This window comes from Dipteris shenzhenensis, chromosome 11, assembly GCF_047967505.1.
Source record: "Dipteris shenzhenensis isolate YYH24624 ecotype China chromosome 11, Dip_SZ_1.0, whole genome shotgun sequence".
NCBI classification, from domain to species: Eukaryota; Viridiplantae; Streptophyta; class Polypodiopsida; order Gleicheniales; family Dipteridaceae; genus Dipteris; species Dipteris shenzhenensis.
Genome location: NC_141606.1, coordinates 34,857,991 through 34,881,111, shown reverse-complemented (window position 1 = coordinate 34,881,111; position 23,121 = coordinate 34,857,991). Strand labels below are relative to the sequence as shown.

The window sequence follows — 23,121 nt, the reverse complement described above, 5'->3', positions numbered from 1 at the left end:
CCCAATAAACAAAATCATCAATCCTTAAGGTAAAATTATTCATTAGTTGTTGATCAGTAAACAGCACAATCCTAACAGTAGGTCACTGAAATTCAACCATGTTACACTTCCGATGCCTGCTCTCATAGACAAATAATAATACTACTGATGAAGTTGAATTCAGAAATTTGTCAATTGAGCACATTACCTCCTACCTCCTAATACCTCAGCAAAATTGGGTGTACTTAGAACCTCAATATCAAGAGCCCTTTATTAGATAGACTTTGACAATTCTGAACCTGTCCACACCCTTTCCATTGGTTGTGAAGACTTTCGCCTACCCCCGTCAGGTCCACCCACTGAACCCCAAAGTTCAAATTGATTTTGTCGAGCTCTGGCCCTCCCCTTTTCGTCCTCTGACTTCATGTGGAAACAATGGGGACAAGAGACTCCGTCTTCCCATTCAGCTGATAGCATGTCCTCATCACTTACTGGCTTTTTACATGCATAGCACAATTTATAACTACCCGGCTTCAGCCCATGCTCAACAGACACTCTTTTATCAAAAACAAAGCACTCTCCTTCCCACATGCTCTCAGAAGCAGGGACTTGTTCCAAGTATTTGAGTATCCCCCCTTCAAGATGGTAAACCTGAATAATAGAGAGGAATAAGAACAAGGTTTTGTTAGAGTTTCACGAAGAAAATTTTTACAATAATTTTACATCTAAAGATAGCATAGATGAAAAAAGAACACCAAAAACATGCGTTAAGTTTAACAATTTCCAGGTGAACAATGGACTCTCCTTTGAAACTCTCTAAGCTTATGCATTCTGTGTTCCCTCAAGGAAGGGTGTTGTGGAGACAGCCAAAACACTTCCCAAACATGTTAGAAATAACCATAACAGGGGGTATACGCAGCAAAGATTGATAGAATAGCCCAGGGAGCTGGGGTGGAATCACAAACTTCTTTACTTTATGTGCTCATCAAACAGATGTGCAAGCCAGTGAATAGACAATGCACCAATAGAGACATAGAAGCAACAAAATATATTTCACACAATTCAGAGTCCCACCAAATCGTGGTCCTCTGTCCTTAACCAAAGGATGCCGTCCTACTACCTCCGTGGCACTTTTAGATCCCTAAGCCTGCGTGCTCCTCGCCGATCTTCAGTAAACTTTCTCACCGTGCCTTGATCCCTGCTCCTTGCTCCCTGAAAGACAGCCAAGGGTGCAGCCCCTTCCTGAGCTATGTCTGCATCTCTTCAGCCCACTAGATCTCCTGGATGGTGGCCCAGATCTGCTGCTCCAATCTGCTGCCTGAAGTGCTGCCTCTGTGGATGCATAATGAGCCCCCAAAGGGCTCCTTTTATAGGGGCTGAGAGCCCCTAAATCAGCCGATTGGCCCGCCATAGTGGGATGCCCGAGTAAACTAACCCACAGCCCTATTCTTGGGCCTGTGGGGACCCTATTTGGGTCTGTGAGCTGGCCGACCTGGTTGGTCAGCCAACCAGCCAGCCCAGGCCCTATATAAGGGCAAGGGGATGGCCCATTGCTGCCCCTTTCCCTGCTGTACCTGGTCCAGAGATTGCCCTGCACCTGTTCCTCTCTGGACGACCTGTTCCATACCCTTTCCATAGCCTCTACAAGACTGTGATCTCCTGCAAACACGCCGCCACCTGTGCGCCTTCTGTTCCGGGTCATCTTGGACCTGCACCTGCCCTTTGACACTTTCCCTAGGCTCCGTACTGCTCTAGACTCGTGGCAGATCCATACGGTCCTAGGTTTCCTTGACAACCCCTTACCATCAGGTTAGAACTGAGGTGTGCTGCCCAAATAGAAGCCCATGTGGCAGCCCCCTCTTCTAGTTTTTCCCTTTGAGTTTGCCACCCACATTGCTGGCCATGTGGTAGCCCTAACCCTCAGGCTGCTCACTCATTATTTTTTTTTTGCCGAAAAAACAGTGCTAATTATATTACTTCGAGAGCAAGATACAAAAGGTCAGCTTGTAGCTGACGGGCTGCGTTCACAAATCGGACACAGCCCTAAAAGGTAACAAAAAATAAATCACTCTCTCACGGAGGGATAAGGCGAGTATGAATGAACAGCCATCGGGGTGGTGAGTAGCGCCACCGAAAGCCCTGCGAAGTCTGCTCGAAGAAGAGGCCCTGTGTGTCCCAAGCCCGGAGGAAGCGTCTCCGCTTCCCCCGACCAGCCCGGGAATCTCCCTGAATCTGGTCCCACTGGCCTCTAAGGGTATGAATAATCTCGCTTCAAATATCAGTCATGATCTGGGCAGTCGATAAGGAGGTGCCACCAAGGATCTGCGCGCAACGTGAGGTCCAAATGTGCCACCCTGCGATGCTGCTGATAATCTCTCAGAATGGCTGCCTCTCCTGAACTCCTGTATCAGCCTCTACAGGGTGCTGCGGGATACCCTCGAGCGGCCCCCACGTCCCCTGTGTGATAAGGAAAGTGGGGTCCTGCTGGCATGCCTCGAATAAGTGATGAAGACCAGGTGTGGTGCTGCACTAACAGAATGCGCCCCAAGTGATCAAACCTAGCTCCGGTGCTGCGCGAGTAAGAATCCCGAAAGTCCACCTCCACACTTCCTGGGCGCGAGTGCTGCTCCACAGGCAGTGTTTTGGTGACTCCTCATCCTCATGGCAGATTTGACAGCATCTGTCCTGGCCTATCTGCCGCAACCAGCTCCCCACTGGAAGACCTTTGTGGGCAAGAAGCCACAGGAAGTAGGAGATCTTCCGCGGCCGCCAGCTCTCCCACAAGGCCTTCCAGAAGGCCTGCAAAAAGAACCTGGAAATACCCTGTGCATACCAGCTGGGCCGCTGGGTGGGGGGGCGGCTCTGCATCCTCCCAAGAACTCGCCTGCCCAAAGTCGTGCTGTAGGCAAAGAAGGAGGTCGGCCCCTGTCCTGTCACAATCTCTGGCCAACTCCACTCTCCTGGGTCCCAATCAAGCTCTGACAAGGCCCGCCCCTCCCAGAGCCAGAGTCGCCAAAGCTGCATCTGATCCTGCTCAATGCTAGGATCGGTACGCCAAACCTTCCCCAAAATGCCTACGACCCGAACCCTCTGCCATGGGAGCAGGGGGTCGATGAGCGCATCCTCTCTCCTGAGTCGTCCATCCCCCATAACCGCGAAGAAGGAAATAGAGGAGTCGTCCATACGTCCTGCGACCACCAGTGGGATGCCACGGGGGGTGAACTGTCCCAGCCAACGGTCGTCACCAGGCATGAGGATCTGAGGCTCAGGTGGAACCAACCAATCAGCTGGGATCGCGCTGTCGATCTCCGTGCGTCTCGCCTGGGCTCCACGTGCACCTCCAGCTGCGTCTGCGAGATCAGCCGTCTCCAAATGTCTGTACGTGTCCCTCCAAACTCGAAGGGACCGGGCTGGCCCCCTCATCCAGCCATCCCACCTGATATGTGATCTCTCCCCCAACTGAAGGCCCTTGGCATCTCTGACCTGATCATTCCAGATAAGCGGCTGGCGATCGATCTCCTCCTGACAGCTAGGAGGGGACTGAATGAGACTGAGGCGGAGCCGCCTCCAAACCATGAGGAGGCTACGAACGAGTGGGGAACGGGGCTGAGTGAGCGGGGCGGAGGTGAAGATCCACCTGAGGGACGGGAGCCACTCTCCACCTCGGCGCGGGACACAAGAACCGACCCCCTGCTGAAGTAGCATCTTCCACGTCTGCCCCCCCGGGGTCAAACCGCAGATGACTAGCTTGCCTAACAAGGCCTGACTCTGAAGCTCTGGATCGATGACCCCCAGGCCACCCTCAGCCTGCGGAAGAATGACTGTCTGCCAAGCAACCCTGGCTCTGGTATCTCTGAGGCCATCCTCCCCGGACCAAAGGAAGTTCCGAACCAGCCTCCTAAGCTGTGCCACGCTGGATCTCGAGAAACACCAACAGGAAGCCACATACCAAGCCGTGGCTAGGAGAACCTGGTTGACTACCAGGGCACGACCTGCAAGGGAAAGCTTAGCAGTGCTCCAGAAAGCCAGCTTCCGTCGGATGGAATCTAGCACCGGGAGAAACTGCTGAGCTGGCGTCATGTCCAGGCCGACCTGAAAACCAAGGTATCTAGCTGTCTGTCCCCGTGGGATCCACCTGAAACCCAAAAACCTCCCCCACTAAGAACGCGCCCCGGGGTCTGTGAGAAAACCAACTGATTTGTTCCAGTTGATTTTCGCACCAGCAGCCGAACAGAAGACCTCCAGGGCCAACCTCACCCTCTCCAGCATCATCTCATCGTCCTGGACATACAGGGCTGTGTCATCCGCGTACTCCGAGTCCAAGAGCTCCGTGTCCTCCCGGAGTGGAAGGCGAACACCCCTGATCCCTGTAGACCTCGCCCGAAGGTAGTAAGTCATATCCTCGGCGAAGAAGAGAAACAGGTAAGGAGCAAGGGGGCAGCCCTAACGCACTGATCTCTCCAAGCTAAAACGCTCACCCATCCTGCCTCCAATGATGACTCTGCTAGAAGCTGTCCTGTACAAAGCTGAAATACCCTGAATCCAACCTGCTGGGAAGCCTAGCCGCTCCAGATTCCCCTCCAGAAAGGACCAGTCCACTCAATCGTAGGCCGGCTGCTCACTCATTATGAGGGGGACACCTGGAAGATGGTGGCATCTGGACTGCTCGAGTTTGAAGGCAGAAACGTGACTGAAGGTAGTGGTGCCATCTAGTGCTACCTTGATGGACTTGTATACCAGGATAATTTGCTTCACACTGAACGGTTCCAGAGGGCTGCAACCTGCAACACGCGAGCTACTGGAGCATCTTCATGGACGAGGTGGCATCGAACCAAGAGGTGTCGGTGAGGGGGGTGTTGGAAGAGTCACCACCCCATTTGTAATCCCCCATATGAGGAGAGCATGGGGGAGGTAGAGCCTTCCAAGCACCATGCTCTCAGAGTCTGTTTCAACCCATCCTCCCTTTGCCAAGGTCCGCAACAAAAGAACTATCTCGAGAAATGATATCCCAAGAATATCTCCAGATAGCATGGACCATGAGCTCCCACAGAGCTCTCAAGCAAGAACTCCTCTGGCTTCAGTACACCTTGTCCATGATCACCTTCCAACAATCTCCTTCCAAATTTGAAGCAGCACCCACATTTCCGCTTCTGCCTTTCAAGAAGGCACATTCCTTCCAATCTCGTATTTCCTGAGACACATGAAGAGCAAATTCTTCCCACAGCATGCTATAAAGGCTCAAATCAATTACATAAAGTATATACTAGAATGTCGTCTTGCCTATGTGCTTGCTCCGAAAGAAAACCATGCACCTCCTATAGGCACATTCAACTACCCTGTGTACTCCCGTAATACACCCTTCTGAACCACAACATCCATCTGACCCTAAAACCCTAGGCCACTCCATGGAATCTTCCCTTGTGTCAATACTATCAGCTAACCACGTGGAAGATTCCAAGCACTCCATTCACCTTCACAAAAGGTTATGACTCCTCTTCTGCCCACATCTCAATGTTAGACATCCTCAATGTGACTTTTGGTGGGTCTGCATATCTTACCGTAGTAATACACAGAGATGTCACCAAGAATAATTCTCCACTAAGTACCACATTGGTAATATCTGACTTCCCTAAATCTGAACTGGACCCCTTCTTGTTCTTCTGATCTACCTTTTTCTTTCTGCAATCCTTCAGAATATGGCTTGGTTCATCATAATAGAAACACTTCTTCTTGTGCTTCCTCTTTTTCTTGTTTTGTATAGTGTCCTCATCATCCTCAGAGTCATACTTCTTGGGCTTGCCACTGCCCTTGCCGACATTATCTTTGGCCAGCAACACCTAGTCATTACTCCCAAGCTCACCCTGTAACAATAAGGGACCCAATTTCTCAAAATTCAGAGGTCTGTGTAAGAAATCCTAGATTTACTATATTTAGAAATGTGCTAAGAAACACAAAGGAGACTGAAATAGCAGAGAACAAGGAATAATTGTATTGCTTGAATGTCTGTAGCGTATCTGTTGTGTGTCATCCATACAATTGGGCCTCTCTTATATAGAGAGTGAAGAGTCACACATGAAAAAGGTGTGTACTCATGAAAAAGGTGTGTACTCCAAAGTGTATGTGCATGAAGAGGTGTGTACTCCTTGTGAAGGGTGTGACCCTTGATGAGAGGGTACATTACAATAGAAATGTCTCTTCAATAGAGTGTCTCTTGTGAAGGGTTGTGCCCCATAGGAAGTGTCCCGTCGAAAGGGCATAGGATTGTGTCTCATAGGAAGTGTCCCGTCGAAAGGGCATAACCTTCCACAGGTGTCCATTCATCAAACCATCCATAAGTCTAGAAATAGAGAAAAGAATACGTCACAGATCGTGACATCCCCTCCCACTCAAAATAAGACCCTGGTGGAGATAATGAACTGATGTAGAAAATATCACTGTAAATTCTGAAAATACTGCTGTAAAATGTCAAGGTACTGCTGTAAGTCCTCATCAGATTGCCAAGTAACGTCGGAGTCGTCCAGATCTCACCAAAGAACAAGGAATTCTGTGATAAGTCGATGTCGAGTCTCTCGTTGTCGATGGTCCAGAATACGCTCAGGAATAAGGAGAACATAATCGTCTTCGATTTCTGGGACATAATCACCTGCAGGAGGAACTGCTTCATCGCCTGGAATGTATGTCTTTAGCCAAGAAACATGAAATGTTGGATGGATTTTACCCCATGATGGTGGAAATTCCAATTTGTAACTTAAAGGTGAATTTTTATTGACGATCCGGAAAGGTCCATAGTATCTTGGTCGCAACTTAGGAAACGAAGACTTAACCGTCTTATAGCGATGTGGGGCTACAAATAATAGCACCATGTCACCAGTGTCAAATTCCAAGTGACGTCTATGTTTGTTAGCAGACCGTTGATACCGCTCTTGCGCTTTTCGCATATGATCCCTGACATGGAGTAGAATGTCTTGCATTTCTTGAACCAGTTGATCAGCTAGGGCCACTCGATGTTGAAGTACAAAATTCGTTGGTACAATCGGAGTGTGTCCATAAGCTGCTTGGAATGGAGTCATGCTGATGGCACTATGGAAAGAGTTATTATAAGCAAACTCAAGGAGTGGTAGATACTCTTCCCAAGCTGCTAGGCGTGACTGAATATAATGTCGAAGCATTTCTTCCAGAACTTGGTTGACTCTTTCAATCTGGCTATCTAATTCTGGGTGGTAGGCTGAACTGAACAATAGAGTTGTACCCAAAGATTCGAACAGTGAAATCCAAAAGTGACTGGTAAACTAGGATCTCTGTCGGATATGATATTCTTGGGCAATCCATGGTGTCGAAAGATGTGTTGTATGAAGAGTTTGGCGATGTCCGGAGCCTGTGCACTGCTTTTGCAAGCAACAAAGTGTGCCATTTTGGACAATCGATCAACAATTAACATAATCTGAGTGTTACCTCTGGAACATCGTGATAGTGTTGTAATGAAATCCATGGAAATACTTTCCCACCTTTCAGTTGGAACTGGAAGAGACTGAAGAAGTCCTGCTGGAAGTCGTCGGCTTGCTTTCATTTGTTGACAAGATAAGCAAGATGTAACCATTTTGATGACGTCGCTTTTCATCTGAGGCCAGTAGTATGTTGCACTGAGTAACCGATAAGTCTTGTTGATGCCTGGATGGGCAACATAAGGAACTACATGATGCTCTTTTAACAAAAGACGTCGAACATCCTTGTCATGTGGTACATAGACGCGATCTTGATAATACAGAAGGTCGTCCGTATAAGAATAGGATGAGAAAATCTTCTGTTCAGAAATCGAAGGTTGATCTTTTGAAAGAACTTGCACTGCTGTGCCAAAGTCTATATCATTGAAATACTTTCCTTTGAATGAATTCGGAACATCCACAGATAATGTAGAGATTACCATAGCTGATGCTAGAGATAACTCGCTGAGAGCATCTGCAACTACATTGCGTAGTCCTGGAATGTACTCAATGGTCATGTGAAAGTTGGCCAAAAACTCAACCCAGCGTGCTTGTCGAGCGTTCATGACTGGCTGAGTAAAGATATACTTTAAAGAGTGATGGTCTGTCTTGACCACAGAGTCGGCTCCCATGAGATAATGTTTCCAAGAGCGATAAGCATGTACAACGGCAAGAAACTCCTTATCATAAACCGGGTATCGGGTTTGAATATCAGAATGTTTATGGCTGTCAAAATCAATAACTCTGCCTTCTTGCATCAAGACTGCTCCTGTAGCGATGTCGGAAGCGTCGGTCATGACCTCAAATGGAAGGTTTGGGTCAGCAATAGCCATAATTGGTGTGGTAGAGTGCTTGCTTGAGTTGTTGGAAACTATACTCTGTTTCGGGAAGCCACTGAAAAGCTGCTGTGCTTTTCAATAATTTGGACATAGGAGCTGCGATTTCGGAAAACTGATAGACCTTGGTATGGTAGAAGTTTGCCAATCCGAGAAAAGAGCGGACATCATGAACATTCTTAGAAGTAGGCCAGTTTCGGATTACCTCGACCTTCTTGGGATCCACAGAGATAACTTGAGCTGAAATAACATGTCCCAGATATTCGAGTTGGGTTTTGAAGAACTCACTCTTCTCAATGTTGATGTAGAGAGAATTTGCGTGGAGAACTTCAAAAACTTGGTGAAGATGTTGTTTGTGCTCATGTAGGGATCTGCTGAAAACGAGGATATCATCGAGGTAAACGATGACAAACTTATCGAGGAAAGGCCTGAAGATGTCGTTCATGAGTGTCATGAATGTGGCCGGGACATTGTTTAACCCAAAAGGCATGACCAAACATTCATAGTGTCCATACTTTGTTCGAAAAGCTGTCTTGTACTCGTCGCCTTCGTATGCGAATTTGACGATAACCTGAACGAAGATCAATCTTTGAGAATTATGTTGCATGTAGAAGTTGATCGAAGAGGTCATCGATGCGAGGCAATGGATACTTGTTTTTTATAGTGAGCTTGTTGAGGGCTTAGTAGTCGATGCAGAGGTGCATTGACTTATTCTTTTTTTCCACAAGTAGTACAGGAGATCCGAAAGGGCTGCGACTGGGCCAAATGTGACCTTTGTCGAGTAGCTTGGTGACCTGTCTTTGGATTTCTTCATTTTGAGTGTAAGAAATCCGATAAGGAGGTTTCGACGGTGGATTACTACCGGGAATAGGTTCGATTGGGTGACCCACTGGTCGTCGAGGTGGTAACTGCTTTGGCAATTCCTGTGGAAAAATATCCAGGTAGGGCTCGAAAAAAGGTTGGTTGAGGTATTCAGAAGGATCCTTTGTTGGTGTCTCCTCTACTACCGTAACCAACAGAAGTGAAGTCTTTACTTGACGTTTACGAACCCACTTCTTTACTTGTAGGGCAGAGGCAACTGGGTTGAAGGAGAGGTCAACAGTATCAAAATACATGCGCATTTTTGCGAGCCATTGGTCAACTGTTCGACGATTGCGTTGACCAGTGTAGGCTTCCGAAGTTTGATGTCAAGTCTTTTAGTTTTGGAAGCTTGAAGTAAACGGTAGAGGGCACGTAGTTCAGTGTTTTCTACCGCTGGTGGGAATGAATCCGCATAGTCGTCTAGGTGCGTCACGTCATCCTCTGTATGTGTGATACTGCGAGAATCTTGAAGTTGTTGGACTTTCTGGACCAAGTAGGAGATGCTGTCCTGAAGCTAAGAAATTTGAAGTTGCAATAGTGATTCGCCTTGTACGTTGACTTCAAGGGTCTTTTTTGGACTGGAGTCTTTGATCGCTGGAGAGGCTTCACGCGAGCGTTGCAACATATCGGAGATCCCTGTGAGAAAAGCGCGAACTTGCGCTCTAGTTTGTACCATTCCTGGAGGAAGATTCGAGCTGCTCCCTGAGGTTGCTCATGTTGGAGGGGATAGGCGAGGCAGGATGGAACCACCCGTGGAAATTTGGTAAAGGAGGTCATGTCTGAGGTAACACTAGTGATGCCGAAAGTAGTGTTACTGCTCATGAGAGGACAGGAGTAGGTTGCAGAGTCCACGGATCTGAGAAGGGGTAAGGAGCTGCTGTCGGAAGTGGAGGATATCCAGGAGAAGGAGTGCCTTCGGAGTGTAAATACTGTCTTGGGGAAGGTACAACCTCTATAGGAGGATATCTCGGAGCTAAAGGAGATGGAGAGTACCCTGGAGATGCCGAAGGTGAGGGGTAAAATTCTCTCCAAAGATGGACAGCAAACTCTTGAGGAATATCGGGTTTTGGGTATCTTCGTGTCTCGTGGAACACAACCTAGACTGTGCTGAGGAAGTAATGTAACCGAGGTGCCTCACGCAGAAGATATAGGATGTGGTCCAAATCACTAGGAGGGGCACGTGACACAGAAGACCAACGATGCAAAAGCTCCGAAATGGGCTGGTTGTGCAATCTGAACACGATATTGTGTGGTAGATGATGCCTGAGGTGTCCTTGAAATGCCGGGTGAATTACCAGGGGTTTCCATGCTTTAAGGGAGCGTCTTTCATTTGCTGTAATTTGATAATGACAAGAGAATCCTTAAAAACAGAATGGAAAGACTCCACCTGGCAATGATTTAATCTGCCAAATTGTTGTGTAGAAGATCGCAGATCTGGGCCTGGTATTTAACAAGTTGTCTTCATCGCGATAGGAGGCTGAAACTGCTGCTGATCTGGCAGGAAAATGTAGCGAGCCAAGGAGAGCAAGCTATCAATGGCACAACAGGCTGCAGGTACCCGATTCTGGATCGCAATAGGGGCTGGCGCACCAGGCTGCTGCTGTCATGGGAGACTAGCGAAACAGAAAAGGGCTGGCGAGGCTGTCAATGGCGAAAATCTGGTTGCAGGCTGTTTTGCGACCGAAGGGCTGGCTGGCGCTGTGCTCACGTTGCAGGCTGGAAAGGAGCAGGGCTGCAAAAACAGCGGGGCTGCAAGGGCAAGGTAACTGGCAGCGAAAAAGGGGCGTGGGCTGGCAGTGAGATGGCGAGGCAAAGGCGGGCAGCGCACCTGCGCGGGCTGGCAGCGAGATGGCGAGGGCTGAGGGCTGCTGCTGCGTGGAAATCCGTACGGTGGAGGCGAACCTGCATGCAAATCCGTACGGAACGTCAAAGGGTGCGCCCCTTTTTCGTTGGGGGCTGCCTAGGTTGGGTGGTTGCCCAAAAATTAAATGGTGGGTTTAATTAACCCTAGGGTAGCTAGGATAAACCTAAGGTTTGGGGCTGGGTTTTCCTTTTTAACCCCTCTAGGTACCCTTTTTATAAGTGCTTGGTGCCAAAAGGTGTGCCTATTCGAAGGGGTGTGACCCTTGGAATAGGTGCACCTTTTCATGAAGGGGTGTGTCCCTGTTTTTAAAAGGGGTGTCCCTACAGGAATAGGTGTGTCCTTTTGTCCACGATGGGGTGTGTCCCTTGGGTGAGGAGTCGAGACTCTTCATCAAAAGGTGTGTCCAATGGTGGAAAAGGTGCGTCCCTTGGTTTTGGGACAGCCCAAGCACCTGAAAAGGCACAATTTTTGTCGTGTCCATTCACATCAACTCATGATGTGTGGGAGATGGAGAGGCCATAGATGACTTTAGGCAGGATTGGCACGAAAATTTTTTACGCTGATCCTCTCCATCTCTTCCATGCACAATGTGCACGGATATCCTTCTAGCGGAAAAGATGTATCAGATCGGCGCTAGAAGGTGGGGGGCATTTCCTACAGGCAGGAGCGAATTTTGCTCTGATACCACTGTAAGAAATCCTAGATTTACTATATTTAGAAATGTGCTAAGGAACAGAAAGGAGACTGAAATAGCAGAGAACAAGGAATAATTGTATTGCTTGAATGTCTGTAGGGTATCTGTTGTGTGTCATCCATACAATTGGACCTCTCTTATATAGAGAGTGAAGAGTCACACATGAAAAAGGTGTGTACTCCAAAGCGTATGTGCATAAAGAGATGTGTACCCCTTGTGAAGGGTGTGACCCTTGATGAGAGGGTATATTACAATAGAAATGTCTCTTCAATAGAGTGTCTCTTGTGAAGGGTTGTGCCTCATAGGAAGTGTCCCGTCGAAAGGGCATAGGGTTGTGCCTCATAGGAAGTGTCCCGTCGAAAGGGCATACCCTTCCACAAGTGTCCATTCATCAAACCATCCATAAGTCTAGAAATAGAGAAAGGAATATGTCACAGATCGTGACAGTCTGTTCCTCTCTCCTACTGTCAGACTTGTAACGAAGCCCTTGAAACTCCATGGTAGCATCCAAGTACCAGCAAGGCCAACTGCCTTGAGTCCACATTCCAAACAACTAAGGCCAGCTAATCTCTCACCACATTCACCTCAATGAGATGGTCATGGACCGTATCTCCTTCATTCATGCTCATATTGAACAACTAATGATTCAGAGCTAAGATCCGAAATTGTCCATCTCGTATTACTCCTTCAAAGGGACCCACACCAGAATTGCATAGCGATCGCCAACAACCACATGTTTCACGCACAGACGAAGCACATTGAGGTCCACTACCACTTTATTCATGAACTCATCGACAAAGATGTCACAGAGTTGATGTACCCCTTGACCGACGACATCTTGGATGTCCTCACGAAGGCGCTTCCTAGGGAGCAAATGGAACGCCTCATTCGATGCATGGGGATTGGCCCACAGTTGTGTCATTGAAAGGGGGTGTTAGAAATGTCACTGCCCCACCTGTGAGCCCCCGATTGGAGAGGACAAGGGGGCAAGAGACTATAGAGGGATGGGGCTGAGAGTACCCGACTTTCAGAGGCAGCACCCTGCGTGGAATTGCGCCAGCAGACACGGGAGAGGCTGGAGCAGCATGCAGTACACTTGGGGGCCTGGCATCAACAGCCCAAAAGGCCCACAGAGGGGGCCTACTTATAGGCTAGAGCAGCCTGGTCTGGTAGGCCCAGATTCAGCCCCAAAAGGGTGTTAGAAATGACCCAACAGAGGGTACGCACAGTGGAAGACTGATAGTATTGCCCAGGAGCTCACACAGTGTGGTGTCGGGTGTGGAATCACAAACTTCTTAAACTTCTGTGCATAGATGTCCAAGCCAGTAAATAGACAATGCTCAAAGACAAATATAGAAGCAACACTTTATATTTCCGTCCGTCCACAAAGTAGGACAGGATACAATACCAAAAGGTTCTCCTAGATGTCAAGCACTTCTAGATCTCCGAGCCCGCATGCTCCACCTCGAGCATATGTAGACTCTCTTTCTAGAGTGTTCTTCTCAACCTTGCTGCCCTGAATGTCAGCCTAGGTACGCAGCCCCTGCCAAGCTTTGTCTGCAGCACATAGGTCCTCTTGGTCCTCCTGAATGTAGGCCCAAGAAAGCTGTTCCACTGCTCCAAACTGCTTGTGAATGGCTGCTCCAGAAGATGTAGAATGAGGGCCTGGAGGCCCTCCTTTTATAGGCCCCCAAGGGGCTGTCATAGAACCGACCAGCCAGCCTCATCCTGGCCGACCAGTGTGCTTGCTGGCCGACTTGGTTGGCTGGTCCAACCAGCCCTATATAAGGCCCTAGCCAGGCCCTTTTGGGCTGCTGCTAGGCTGCCCTTTGTTGCTGCTGGAAACCCTCTTGCAGGCTGTACACCTGCCCCCCCGCCTGCAGCCCTTTGCCGGCACTTTGTCCTGCCCGTACACCTTCCATACACTGCCCTGCAGCAGCCCGTACAGATCCGTACAGTGGCTGACATCATCGCGCCTTTGTTTCTGGCTGGAGATGCTGCACAGATCTGCTCTGCTCTATCCTTGAAAGTCCCCTGGCCATTTTCTGCCAGATCTGCCCTCGAGGCAAGCTTCCTTCTGCCAGGTACTCTCCTCTCTTTGTGTGAGGTGCTGCCCATGTGGCAGTCCCCCTCCCTCTCTTTTCCTAGGTTCACCCCCCCCATGCTCTCCTCATATGGGGGCTTACAGATGGGGAGGTGACCATTCCAACAAAGGGGCCCTGAGATGGTCGGTATAATTGAGTGAAGCTGACTCGCCAGGTATCATGTGCACGGATTGGTATCTAATGTGTACTGGGTACACAAGACAAGCTCAGGTAGCCTAGGGAGGCTTAGGGCTAGGCAGGCTTGACACTCGGGTTGAGTGGCAAGGGTACGAACCAGTTAGAGGTCTTCACTATTTTTTACGCATGGGGCCCGAGTCTATATAAGGCGCCAGAGGTTTAGATCTCAGAGAGCCGAAGGGAGCAAGTCTCATTCCCAAGTGCTAGGTCTATTACCTTTTGGTTTGACCAATGCTCCTGCTACCTTCCAGCAAATGATGAGCGATTTGTTCCGAGATTTTTTGGACAAATTCATTGTCGTGTTCTTAGATGACATCTTGGTATATAGCCGAACGCTAGAGGATCACATTGGACACCTCCGGATTGTCTTAGTTATACTAAGACACCATAAGCTCTAAGCCAAGATGAGTAAATGTGACTTCTTTATGAAGGAGATCATTTACTTAAGACACAAGACTTCTTCTCAAGATATTAGCAATGATATGGATCGTATCCATAAGGTTTTGGAATGGCCTATTCCTCAGACAGTGAAACAACTTCGTTCTTTTCTAGGATTCACGGTTTTTATACAGAAGTCTGTGCTTGATTATTCCAATATCATGGCACCTTTGACCAACATATTGAAAGGTCGTGGACGCAGGTCTACCCAGCCGATCTCTTGGAATGATGCATTGAACAAGGCTTTTGAAACCTTGAAGTTAACTATTAAGAAAGCACACGTTCTTGCATTACCCAATCCTACCCAACCTTATGATTTAGAGGCCGATGCGAGTGATTTTGCAATTGGGGCAGCTTTATTCCAAGAGGGCAGACCTGCTTTTGAGAGTAAGAAGGTAGACGACACCCAATAGAACTTTATGCAATTGTGTATGCTCTGAAGGTTTCGAGACACTACTTGTATGGTTCAAAGTTTCTTGTATTCACAAATCATCAGTGAATCAAGTATGTGTGTGACGGGTCAGAATTGAGGGGAAGAAAGACTAGATGGGCAGAGTTAATGCAAGATTTTGATTTTGAAATACGTTATCGAAAGGGTTCGATGAATAGTGTGGCGGATGCCTTAAGTCGAGTCAAGTTTCTAAATGCTATGTCATTTACGAAAATATCCTCAGACCTATTTCAATCCTTGAGAGGGCTTTGCAATTTCAATCCTTGACAGGACCAGTTGCATATAAATTGCCTCCTGATGTTAAAGTACATCCAGTATTTCAATGAGCTGACTGAAAGAGTTACTGGGTGTGAATGATCTATTAAGCAACTAACAATCCCCAGTTTCTGGGGCAATCTAACAGCTCACAGGCCAGCCAAAAGGCCAGCCACCTCAGCCAAACAAGTGGCCAGAAAGACCAGCTGGTCTGGCCGACCAGAACTGGCCGACCAGCTGGCTGACCAGCTAGGTCTGGCCTATAAAGGCACAAGTCCCCACACTCCTACCTGTGGACAGGACCTGCAGCTGCTCCTCTTCTCCTCCATGCTTTGCTGCAGCCCCGCCTGCTCCACTTCTACCTCTCCTCTTCAGATCTGCTCCTTTCTACCTCCTGGCTGCTGCCTTCTCTCTGCCTCTCCTTCCTGCCTCCTGGCTGCTCCATCTTCTCCTCCAGATCTGCCCCAACTTTTGCTCCTCTGCTCCAGATCTGCTTCAGCTCTGTCCCTTCTGCTCCACATCTGCTCCTCTGCTTCAGCTCTGTCCCTTCTGCTCCTCTGCTTCAGCTCTGTCCCTTCTGCTCCAGATCTGTCCCATCCTGCTCCAGATCTGTCTCTTCTGCTCCTCTGCTCCAGATCTGTCCCCTCTTGCTCCAAATCTGCTCCTTATCTTCATCATCATCGAGCCACACGGAGGACTGCATTACGCTCCCTCTGCTGCTATCTTTTCTACAGTTTCTCTACATGGAATCATCTTTCTGATTCACCTCAGCCACGGTCCTTGAGACACGACAGCTTGAGGTTCTTGTATTCAGTTTTTCATATTACCAACAGGCAGTATGTTTTCTGAGTTCCGTTCTTCAATTGTGTCTGAGTATTGTCTACTTTTTGATCGCTCCACTGCAAACCCTATCGTTTCTCTATATGATATCAGAGCCATGGTGATCTAAAGACCCCAGATCTCTGGTGATCTAAAGATCCTGCTTCTTCAAGGAGGCCATAGGTACGGGGAGCATCACTCCTATGAACATATCAGTTTCCTCTTCATTCCGCTGCACACTACGGGAGAGAACTCCATCTTCTACTCCCATCCCTCCCTCCCTTTCTGAACTCCATCTTCTACTCCCATCCCTCCCTCCCTTTCTGAACTCCATCTTCTACACCCATCCCTCCCTCCCTTTTCGGTTTCCGGCTTGGTCATGATCCTTCACGTCTATCAGATCTCCATCGGCATCGACTTCCAGGATCTACAAGTTCTCCCGAGGCCGGACCCTTTCTGTTCAGATGTGTCTTGATGACTGTGGTTTCGAATTCTTCTACATTCATGGAGGCCCTCTCTCCTGAGGTTCAAGATCGGGCACACACTAGATCACTGTTCAGCTACGACCTCTTCCTTTGGTGAAATCCTACCATCTCTGGATTATCAGTGCTGCTTTGACATATTTGTTCTTTACCTTTGCTTTTCCCTCCAGCTTTCGGTGTTGAGAGGGGGTGGCTTATTCTCTCAAGCTTCACAATGTTCTTATTTCTATATGGCATCATACGTGTAACTCAGACACTTGAGGAAGTGAACAATTCCCTTGCAAGGGCACTCCTCTTGTGATCACCTCTTCGGCATTTCACAGGGATAGCCAGCACCACTGTCGACATCCCTACACGAAGCTCCAAGCACACAATGTCTGCCCCTCCAAATTGGCAATTGGGAGGGGGTATTAAGCAACTAACAATCCCCAATTTCCGGGGCAATCTAACAGCTCATAGGCCAGCCAAAAGGCCAGCCACCTCAGCCAAACAAGTGGCCAGAAAGACCAGCTGGTCTGGCCGACCAGAACTGGCCGACCAGCTGGCAGGCCCACCGACCAGCTGGCCGACTAGCTAGGTCTGGCCTATAAAGGCACAAGCCCCCACACTCCTACCTGTGGACAGGACCTGCAACTGCTCCTCTTCTCATCCATGCTTTGCTACAGCCCCGCCTGCTCCACTTCTACCTCTCCTCTTCAGATCTTCTCCTTTCTGCCTCCTGGCTGCTGCCTTCTCTCTGCCTCTGCTTCCTGCCTCCTGGCTGCTCCATCTTCTCCTCCAAATCTGTCCCCACTTCTACTCCTCTGCTCCAGATCTGCTTCGGCTCTGTCCCTTCTGCTCCAGATCTGCTCCTCTGCTTCAGCTATGTCCCTTCTGCTCCAGATCTGTCCCATCCTACTCCAAATCTGTCTCTTCTGCTCCTCTGCTCCAAATCTGTCCCCTCCTGCTCCAGATCTGCTCCTTATCTTCATCATCATCGAGCCACACAGAGGACTGCATTACGCTCCCTCTGCTGCTATCTTTTCTACAGTTTCTCTACATGGAATCATCTTTCTGATTCACCTCAGCCACAGTCCTTGAGACACGATAGCTTGAGGTTCTTGTATTCAGTTTTTCATATTACCGACAGGCACTATGTTTTCTGAGTTCCGTTCTTCAGTTGTGTCTGAATATTGTCTACTTTTTGATCGCTCCACTGCAAACCCTATCGTTTCTCTATATGATCAACTTGTTTCTCCTCAAGAAATAATATAAGTTACACATTTGACTTTTATTCCACACGAACCTAAGTGTATTCTTGAATTTCATGAAAGACAAATTCGTAATAGAACTATCACGAAATACAAGATCAAGTGAAAGGATCGTGTTGAGGAGGATGCAACATGGGAGACATTACAGAACCACCAAAGGATATTCCCGATTTTTTTAGCGAGCTCAGGAGTGAGTTCTTAGAGAAGGGGAAGTATGTCATGTGCACGAATTGGTATCTGATGTGTATTGGGTACACAAAACTAGCTCAGGTAGCCTGGGGAGGCTTAGGGCTAGGCAGGCTTGATTATCGGGTTGGGTGGCAAGGGTACGAACCAGTAAGAGGTCTTCGCTATTTTTGGCGCATGGGACCCGAGTCTATATAAGGGACCCAGAGGTTCAGTTCTCAGAGAGCCGAAGGGAGCAAGTCTCGTTCCCAAGTGCTACGTCTGATCCTAGATTGAGTCGCAAACACACGCCTACATCATAGAGTAGCCCAAGGCCCAGCAGCAAATCCCAGGCTCCACGGTGCCACCTAGTGGTATGGGACACCAGGTTCGTTAGGATCTGGTTGGGAGTTCGTGCCAGTAGCTCAGATCATGGCTCGGGGGGGACATCTCCGGATTCGGGATCGCATCCCGTAGATGTCATGGTTGGGTGGTGAGCAGCCTGCTCAGATTCCTCACGTTGGTGTGTTCTTCTGTTTGCTTGCAGATTAGAGGTTTCAGGAGTGCTGGGGTCGTGTCACCAGGTCAGCCAGTTTGAGGACTCCAGGCCCTCCTATAATCCTCCTTGATTTCTCATCACCTGCACAAAACAGCCTTGCACAGGCAAGCGCGCACGGAGAGGAGTAGACTCAGGTTTTGTTCCAACATCACTTGGCTGGTTGTATGCTCACCTCTGAGCTTTTGTCTGCCCACATCAGTGGATGAATATATATCTGAGTTTTGCTCTCTCTCTCTCCACTTCTCTTTGAGTGTTGTTTGAGCTGCGATCGGGAGTGTGAGGTGTGAGTGATTCTATCCTCTACTTTCCAACAGAATATTGCGTCAGCACCATGGGCCCATAGGGGGGCATATACAGCATCACTTGTACCAGCCAGCAGCAGCCCAAAGGCCCAGCATATGGAGCCAAGAGGCTGGCCCCAAAAACCGACAAGGGTCGGCCATTTTGACCCCTTCAGGGTCCGGTGCAGCATGGAGAAACAGACTCACCAAGTCGGCCAGTCTGTGGGCATGCTGCCCACCTATATAAAACCCCCTTCCCCCACTTCATTCTCCATCACCTACACTGACAACCTTGCACCAAGCAAGCATGCTAGGAGAGGAGAGTGCTCAGCCTTTTGGTGGCAGCAACACTTGCTGTCTTCTCTGCTCATCTCTGAGCTTTTGTCAGCCCACATCTTGTGGAAGAACATATCTGAGTTTTGGTCTCTATCTCTCTTTAGTGTGATCATCTACAGAGTGTTGTATGAGCTGCGCGGAGTGAGAGGTGTGAGAGATTCTATCCTCTACTTTCCAACAGGGAGGAACTCTGAAACCATTCCTCTTTATCCAGCTCCATAACGCACCAATTCTTCCCAAGTGAGAGTGCTCATCCTGCCATAAGTGCCTCCTCCTCTGCTTCAGTCCTCGTATCAGGGGTTTGACGACCTTGATTCTTTCCCGACTGCGGAGCTGCCAAAGCATCGGAGCCACCACCATGGGAGGAACTCCGAAACCACTCTTGATCCAGCACCATAGGTGCCAATTCTTCCCAAGTGAGAATGCTCATCCTGCCACTAGTGATTAGCGAAAATAGAAGGCAGAGTACTCGGAAGTGAGATGAGAAAGCAGAGTAATGGCCATATCTTTAGACGATATTCCCTTCCCGGCTCGAAGAATCTCCTGTTGAAATTCCTGAAGCTTATTGATATGTTCCCGCATAGAGGAAGACTTAGCAGCATCCAACATCCTCATTTGAACCTCAAGAGAAACCCTCTTCAGGGAAGTCCTGTTATATTAGGACGCCAGATGCTCCCAAATACTCTTGGCTGCCGTCATGCACTTTACATGATTTATAATCGAAGGAGTACAGTTCATGAAGATAAAAGAACATACCCTTGCATTGATGCGGTCCCAGATCTGAGCCAGATTCTCGGCTTCCTTCTGATCCAGAATACCTAAACTTTCTTCAAGGGGATCTGGCCTTTTGACACATACCAGAACGAAGTCTGCCAAGTCGTAGGATTGTAATACCGACTCCATCATGATACACCAAACGCCTAAATTGTTCCCTTCCAGTTGACGGTCGACAGGGAATGTGGGCAATATGGGAATCTTCACCTTGTTTTCTAGAGAAGCCATTGGGACAGAAGTAGAAAGAGCAGGGAAGATCGGGGAGGAGGGTAGCAGAAGGGGTATGAAGGAAGAAAGAGAGGATGAAAGATGGAAGACAAGGTTAAGGATTGAAGAGGATTCTTCCTTCGGCCTCCAAGAAACTGGCCTTCACACAACCCACTACTTCGATGAAAACACCCTCCAAAGTAAAGCTCTTCTTTGTACTCCAAAAAACAGCAAAAAATTTTGTGCGCACGTGCGTGAGAGAGAGAGGAAGGGGGAGAGGTGCCATACAGTGTCAGCTATTTGATAAAATAAGTCTCGCTGCAGTGATAGGAGCATTCTCTGCTCAAAAGTGTTGCATGGAGGTAACATTGTTTCTACACAATAGATGTATGGAAACAAGGATTTTCTACCTACCTCAGAGATTCGTTGAAACATACTTAAAGGAAGGAAACATAGATATTTTACATACCTCAGAGATTCCTTTGCTCATCAAAAAGCTTGTAGCTTTCTCGCACCTTATACCACCAGTACAGTACATAGCAATTCTCTGTGGCACAGATGTGGCCATTTCTCCTTCCAGGCCGTCTACCAGGTTTGAGTTGATAGGACAAGGATGAGCACACTCCATCTGCTTTAGAAGCCGGTCCTCTACCCAAGAAGGAAACTCCCTGAAGGAAGTCGTTCTTGGGTCTAGCGCTCCTTTGAACTTCCCTATCCGAATCTCATAAGAGTTCCTCACATCCACAACCAGCTGCAGGTTTCATTTAAAGAAAAGAATTACAACGTAAAACCAGCCCTAGTAAGCATACATATGATGTATCATAAGATTGGCCAGAAAACTATTTCCGTAGCAAGTTCCAAACTAATGGTAAGATGTAAGAAAATGAGGAGATTCAGCCCGTTGTTGATGCCCCAGATATTTTTGACAGCTTGATGCCTTTGTTTCCATCCGATGCTCAGGATGATTTAAGCAACAAAACTTCGAGGGAATCACGAACTGACCGTGCCCGGTTGTTGAATCAAAGAGTTCCAATCTTTTGGCTTGACGTACTTTCCCACAACCTTCGCAGGAGATATTCCAGCGACGCCCAAAGGCACGACCTGTAAGGCGGCATTCGCAAAATAGGCACTGAATTCGTTGCGGACGCTTAATCAAAAAATCGATCCAATGCCACCCAACGTACCTCGTTCTTCAGCTTGACTCGTACATGACCCCAGCGAAAAGGCGCGTCGTCCCCGGCTCCCAAGGGCGACCTTTCAGTGTGACCATGATGAATCTCCTCTTCCTCCTCGGTTGCAGGTGACTCGGTCTGTCTTAGATTCGCAAGCCTCTCATCAGCTTGAATACTCCCCAAAACCCTTCCAACAGCATCCCTGCTGCCGCATATGCTACCGTTGATGCCTTCAGGTGCAAGGATGATGCCTCCTGAGACACGCTGCTCATCATGATCATAATCTCGTGAAAGTTCAAGCAATTTCCAGCAGGGAAAGAACCCTTTTAGTCCAAACAAAGGAAATCATCAAGGCAATCGATTTTGACTAGCAGAGCAGATACATTTTCGGCATGCAATCAAATGACACCAATCTGAGATTTTTGGATCCAATCTGAGATTGTCATGCGTGTGGCATATGCCACAAACGTGACTCTCCGCACAAACGACTCACCAGCTTCTGGCAGAGGTCCTTGAGCGGCTCCCGTTTGTCGACATAATCGGGGAGATCTGCGAATTTGTAGAAGGAAATCACGACGAGAGGAGATGGATTTGGAGGGGCAAGGGAAGCTGAAGGGTCATAAGGGGCAAGGGCAACGGCCATGGAATGCAATCTGCATTGGTGGTGCTTGAGATGGGAGTGGGGGAGCTGCAGAAATTGGGGGAGGGGATGGTTGGATCCTTTGAAAGAACAATGGTGGAGGAGGGGAGTGAGAGGTTGAAGCTTTCTCAGAGCTGTTAGATTCATGGTGGTGCTCATCCAACACATGCCTTCTCATTTCCTCTTCTATTCCACTCCTAGAGATACTAGTAGGGCTGCCAGCCTACCCGGGCGGCGGCCCTCGTTCGATTCCCGATGGGAGTAGAGGCAGAACTTCGTCCCCTCGATATGTCCTTCGCACACACATATATCAATTGATAGGTCACTAGACTATATCAATTGGGTACTACACAAGACTATATCAATTGGGTGCGAAGGACCTATGTGTGCGTGCCCCTTGTTTAGTACCCAATTGATAGGGGCACTAGGCACCTGTGTGCCCCTTTGTTTAGGACCCAATTGATATAGTCTCGTTACCACTCTCACATGTGAAGTATGACTCTCATATGCTAGGTTTATTTAGTACTATTTAACACTATTAAGGTTCTATTAACTACTATCAGATTAGATTGGGCACATGTTCGCCTTCCCTACTTATCGAACGCCATCCACAACGTTCCAAAAATAAAATTCAAGGTATGAGTTGTGGAGGTGGGAGTGTGAGTGTGAGTCGGGTGAGGGGTGAATAAGGCAATTTGAGTGGAGAACTCTAGAAGAAATCTAGAAAAGGACACTTGTTAGGGGATCGAACTATTTAAGGGGGACGAAGCCACCTCTGGATTTCTTAGAAGCTCTTTCTCTTTTCGCTCACTCTCCCTCCACATCTCGTAGCCTCTCTCCCTCCACATGTCTCACCCCTCTCTCGCTCTCCTCCCATCTCCGTCTCACTCTCCTCATCCTCTCGTTGTCCTCCCATCTCAGCCTCCCCTCTCCCCTGTTCAGCCCAGCCATCCTCCACCTCTCTTCCTCTCCATCTCTCCCTCTTCATCTCTCAGCCCATTGAGAATTTTCAACATAAAATTACGAATAGCTAGCAATTGATTCAGGTTGAGAATAGCTAGCTATGAATTTTTGAAATTAGTAGTAGGTCCCCCCAATGAGAAAAAATCATGTATTAGTGTTTGTGTATGGTGATTGTGGGTGGGGATTAGCCTAAGGTGTGTGTGTTTAATTAAGATAAGGTTTTTAACACTAAGGTTAACAGTTGCATGTGTGAAGAGTCGAGAAGGGCCACATGCATGTGCATCACGTGTCTGTAGTGGTTGGATTGTGGAGTATTTAGTTGTTGGAGCTCT

At 48.3% G+C, this 23,121-nt stretch overlaps 1 protein-coding gene across 1 annotated transcript; it reads right to left on the bottom strand.

The window, feature by feature from the left end:
- Positions 1 to 228: 228 nt before the first annotated feature.
- On the bottom strand, positions 229 to 22,029 carry LOC147896952 (Rhodanese/Cell cycle control phosphatase superfamily protein). The gene is made up of 5 exons (XM_087381431.1): positions 21,680 to 22,029; positions 21,199 to 21,450; positions 21,017 to 21,115; positions 20,484 to 20,765; positions 229 to 630 (listed from the first exon to the last, which is right to left on the bottom strand). Exons 1-5 carry the CDS (start codon positions 21,992 to 21,994, stop codon positions 253 to 255), a joined length of 1,326 nt encoding a protein of 441 aa, XP_087237557.1. The 5' UTR covers positions 21,995 to 22,029; the 3' UTR covers positions 229 to 252.
- Between the last annotated feature and the right edge of the window lie 1,092 nt (positions 22,030 to 23,121).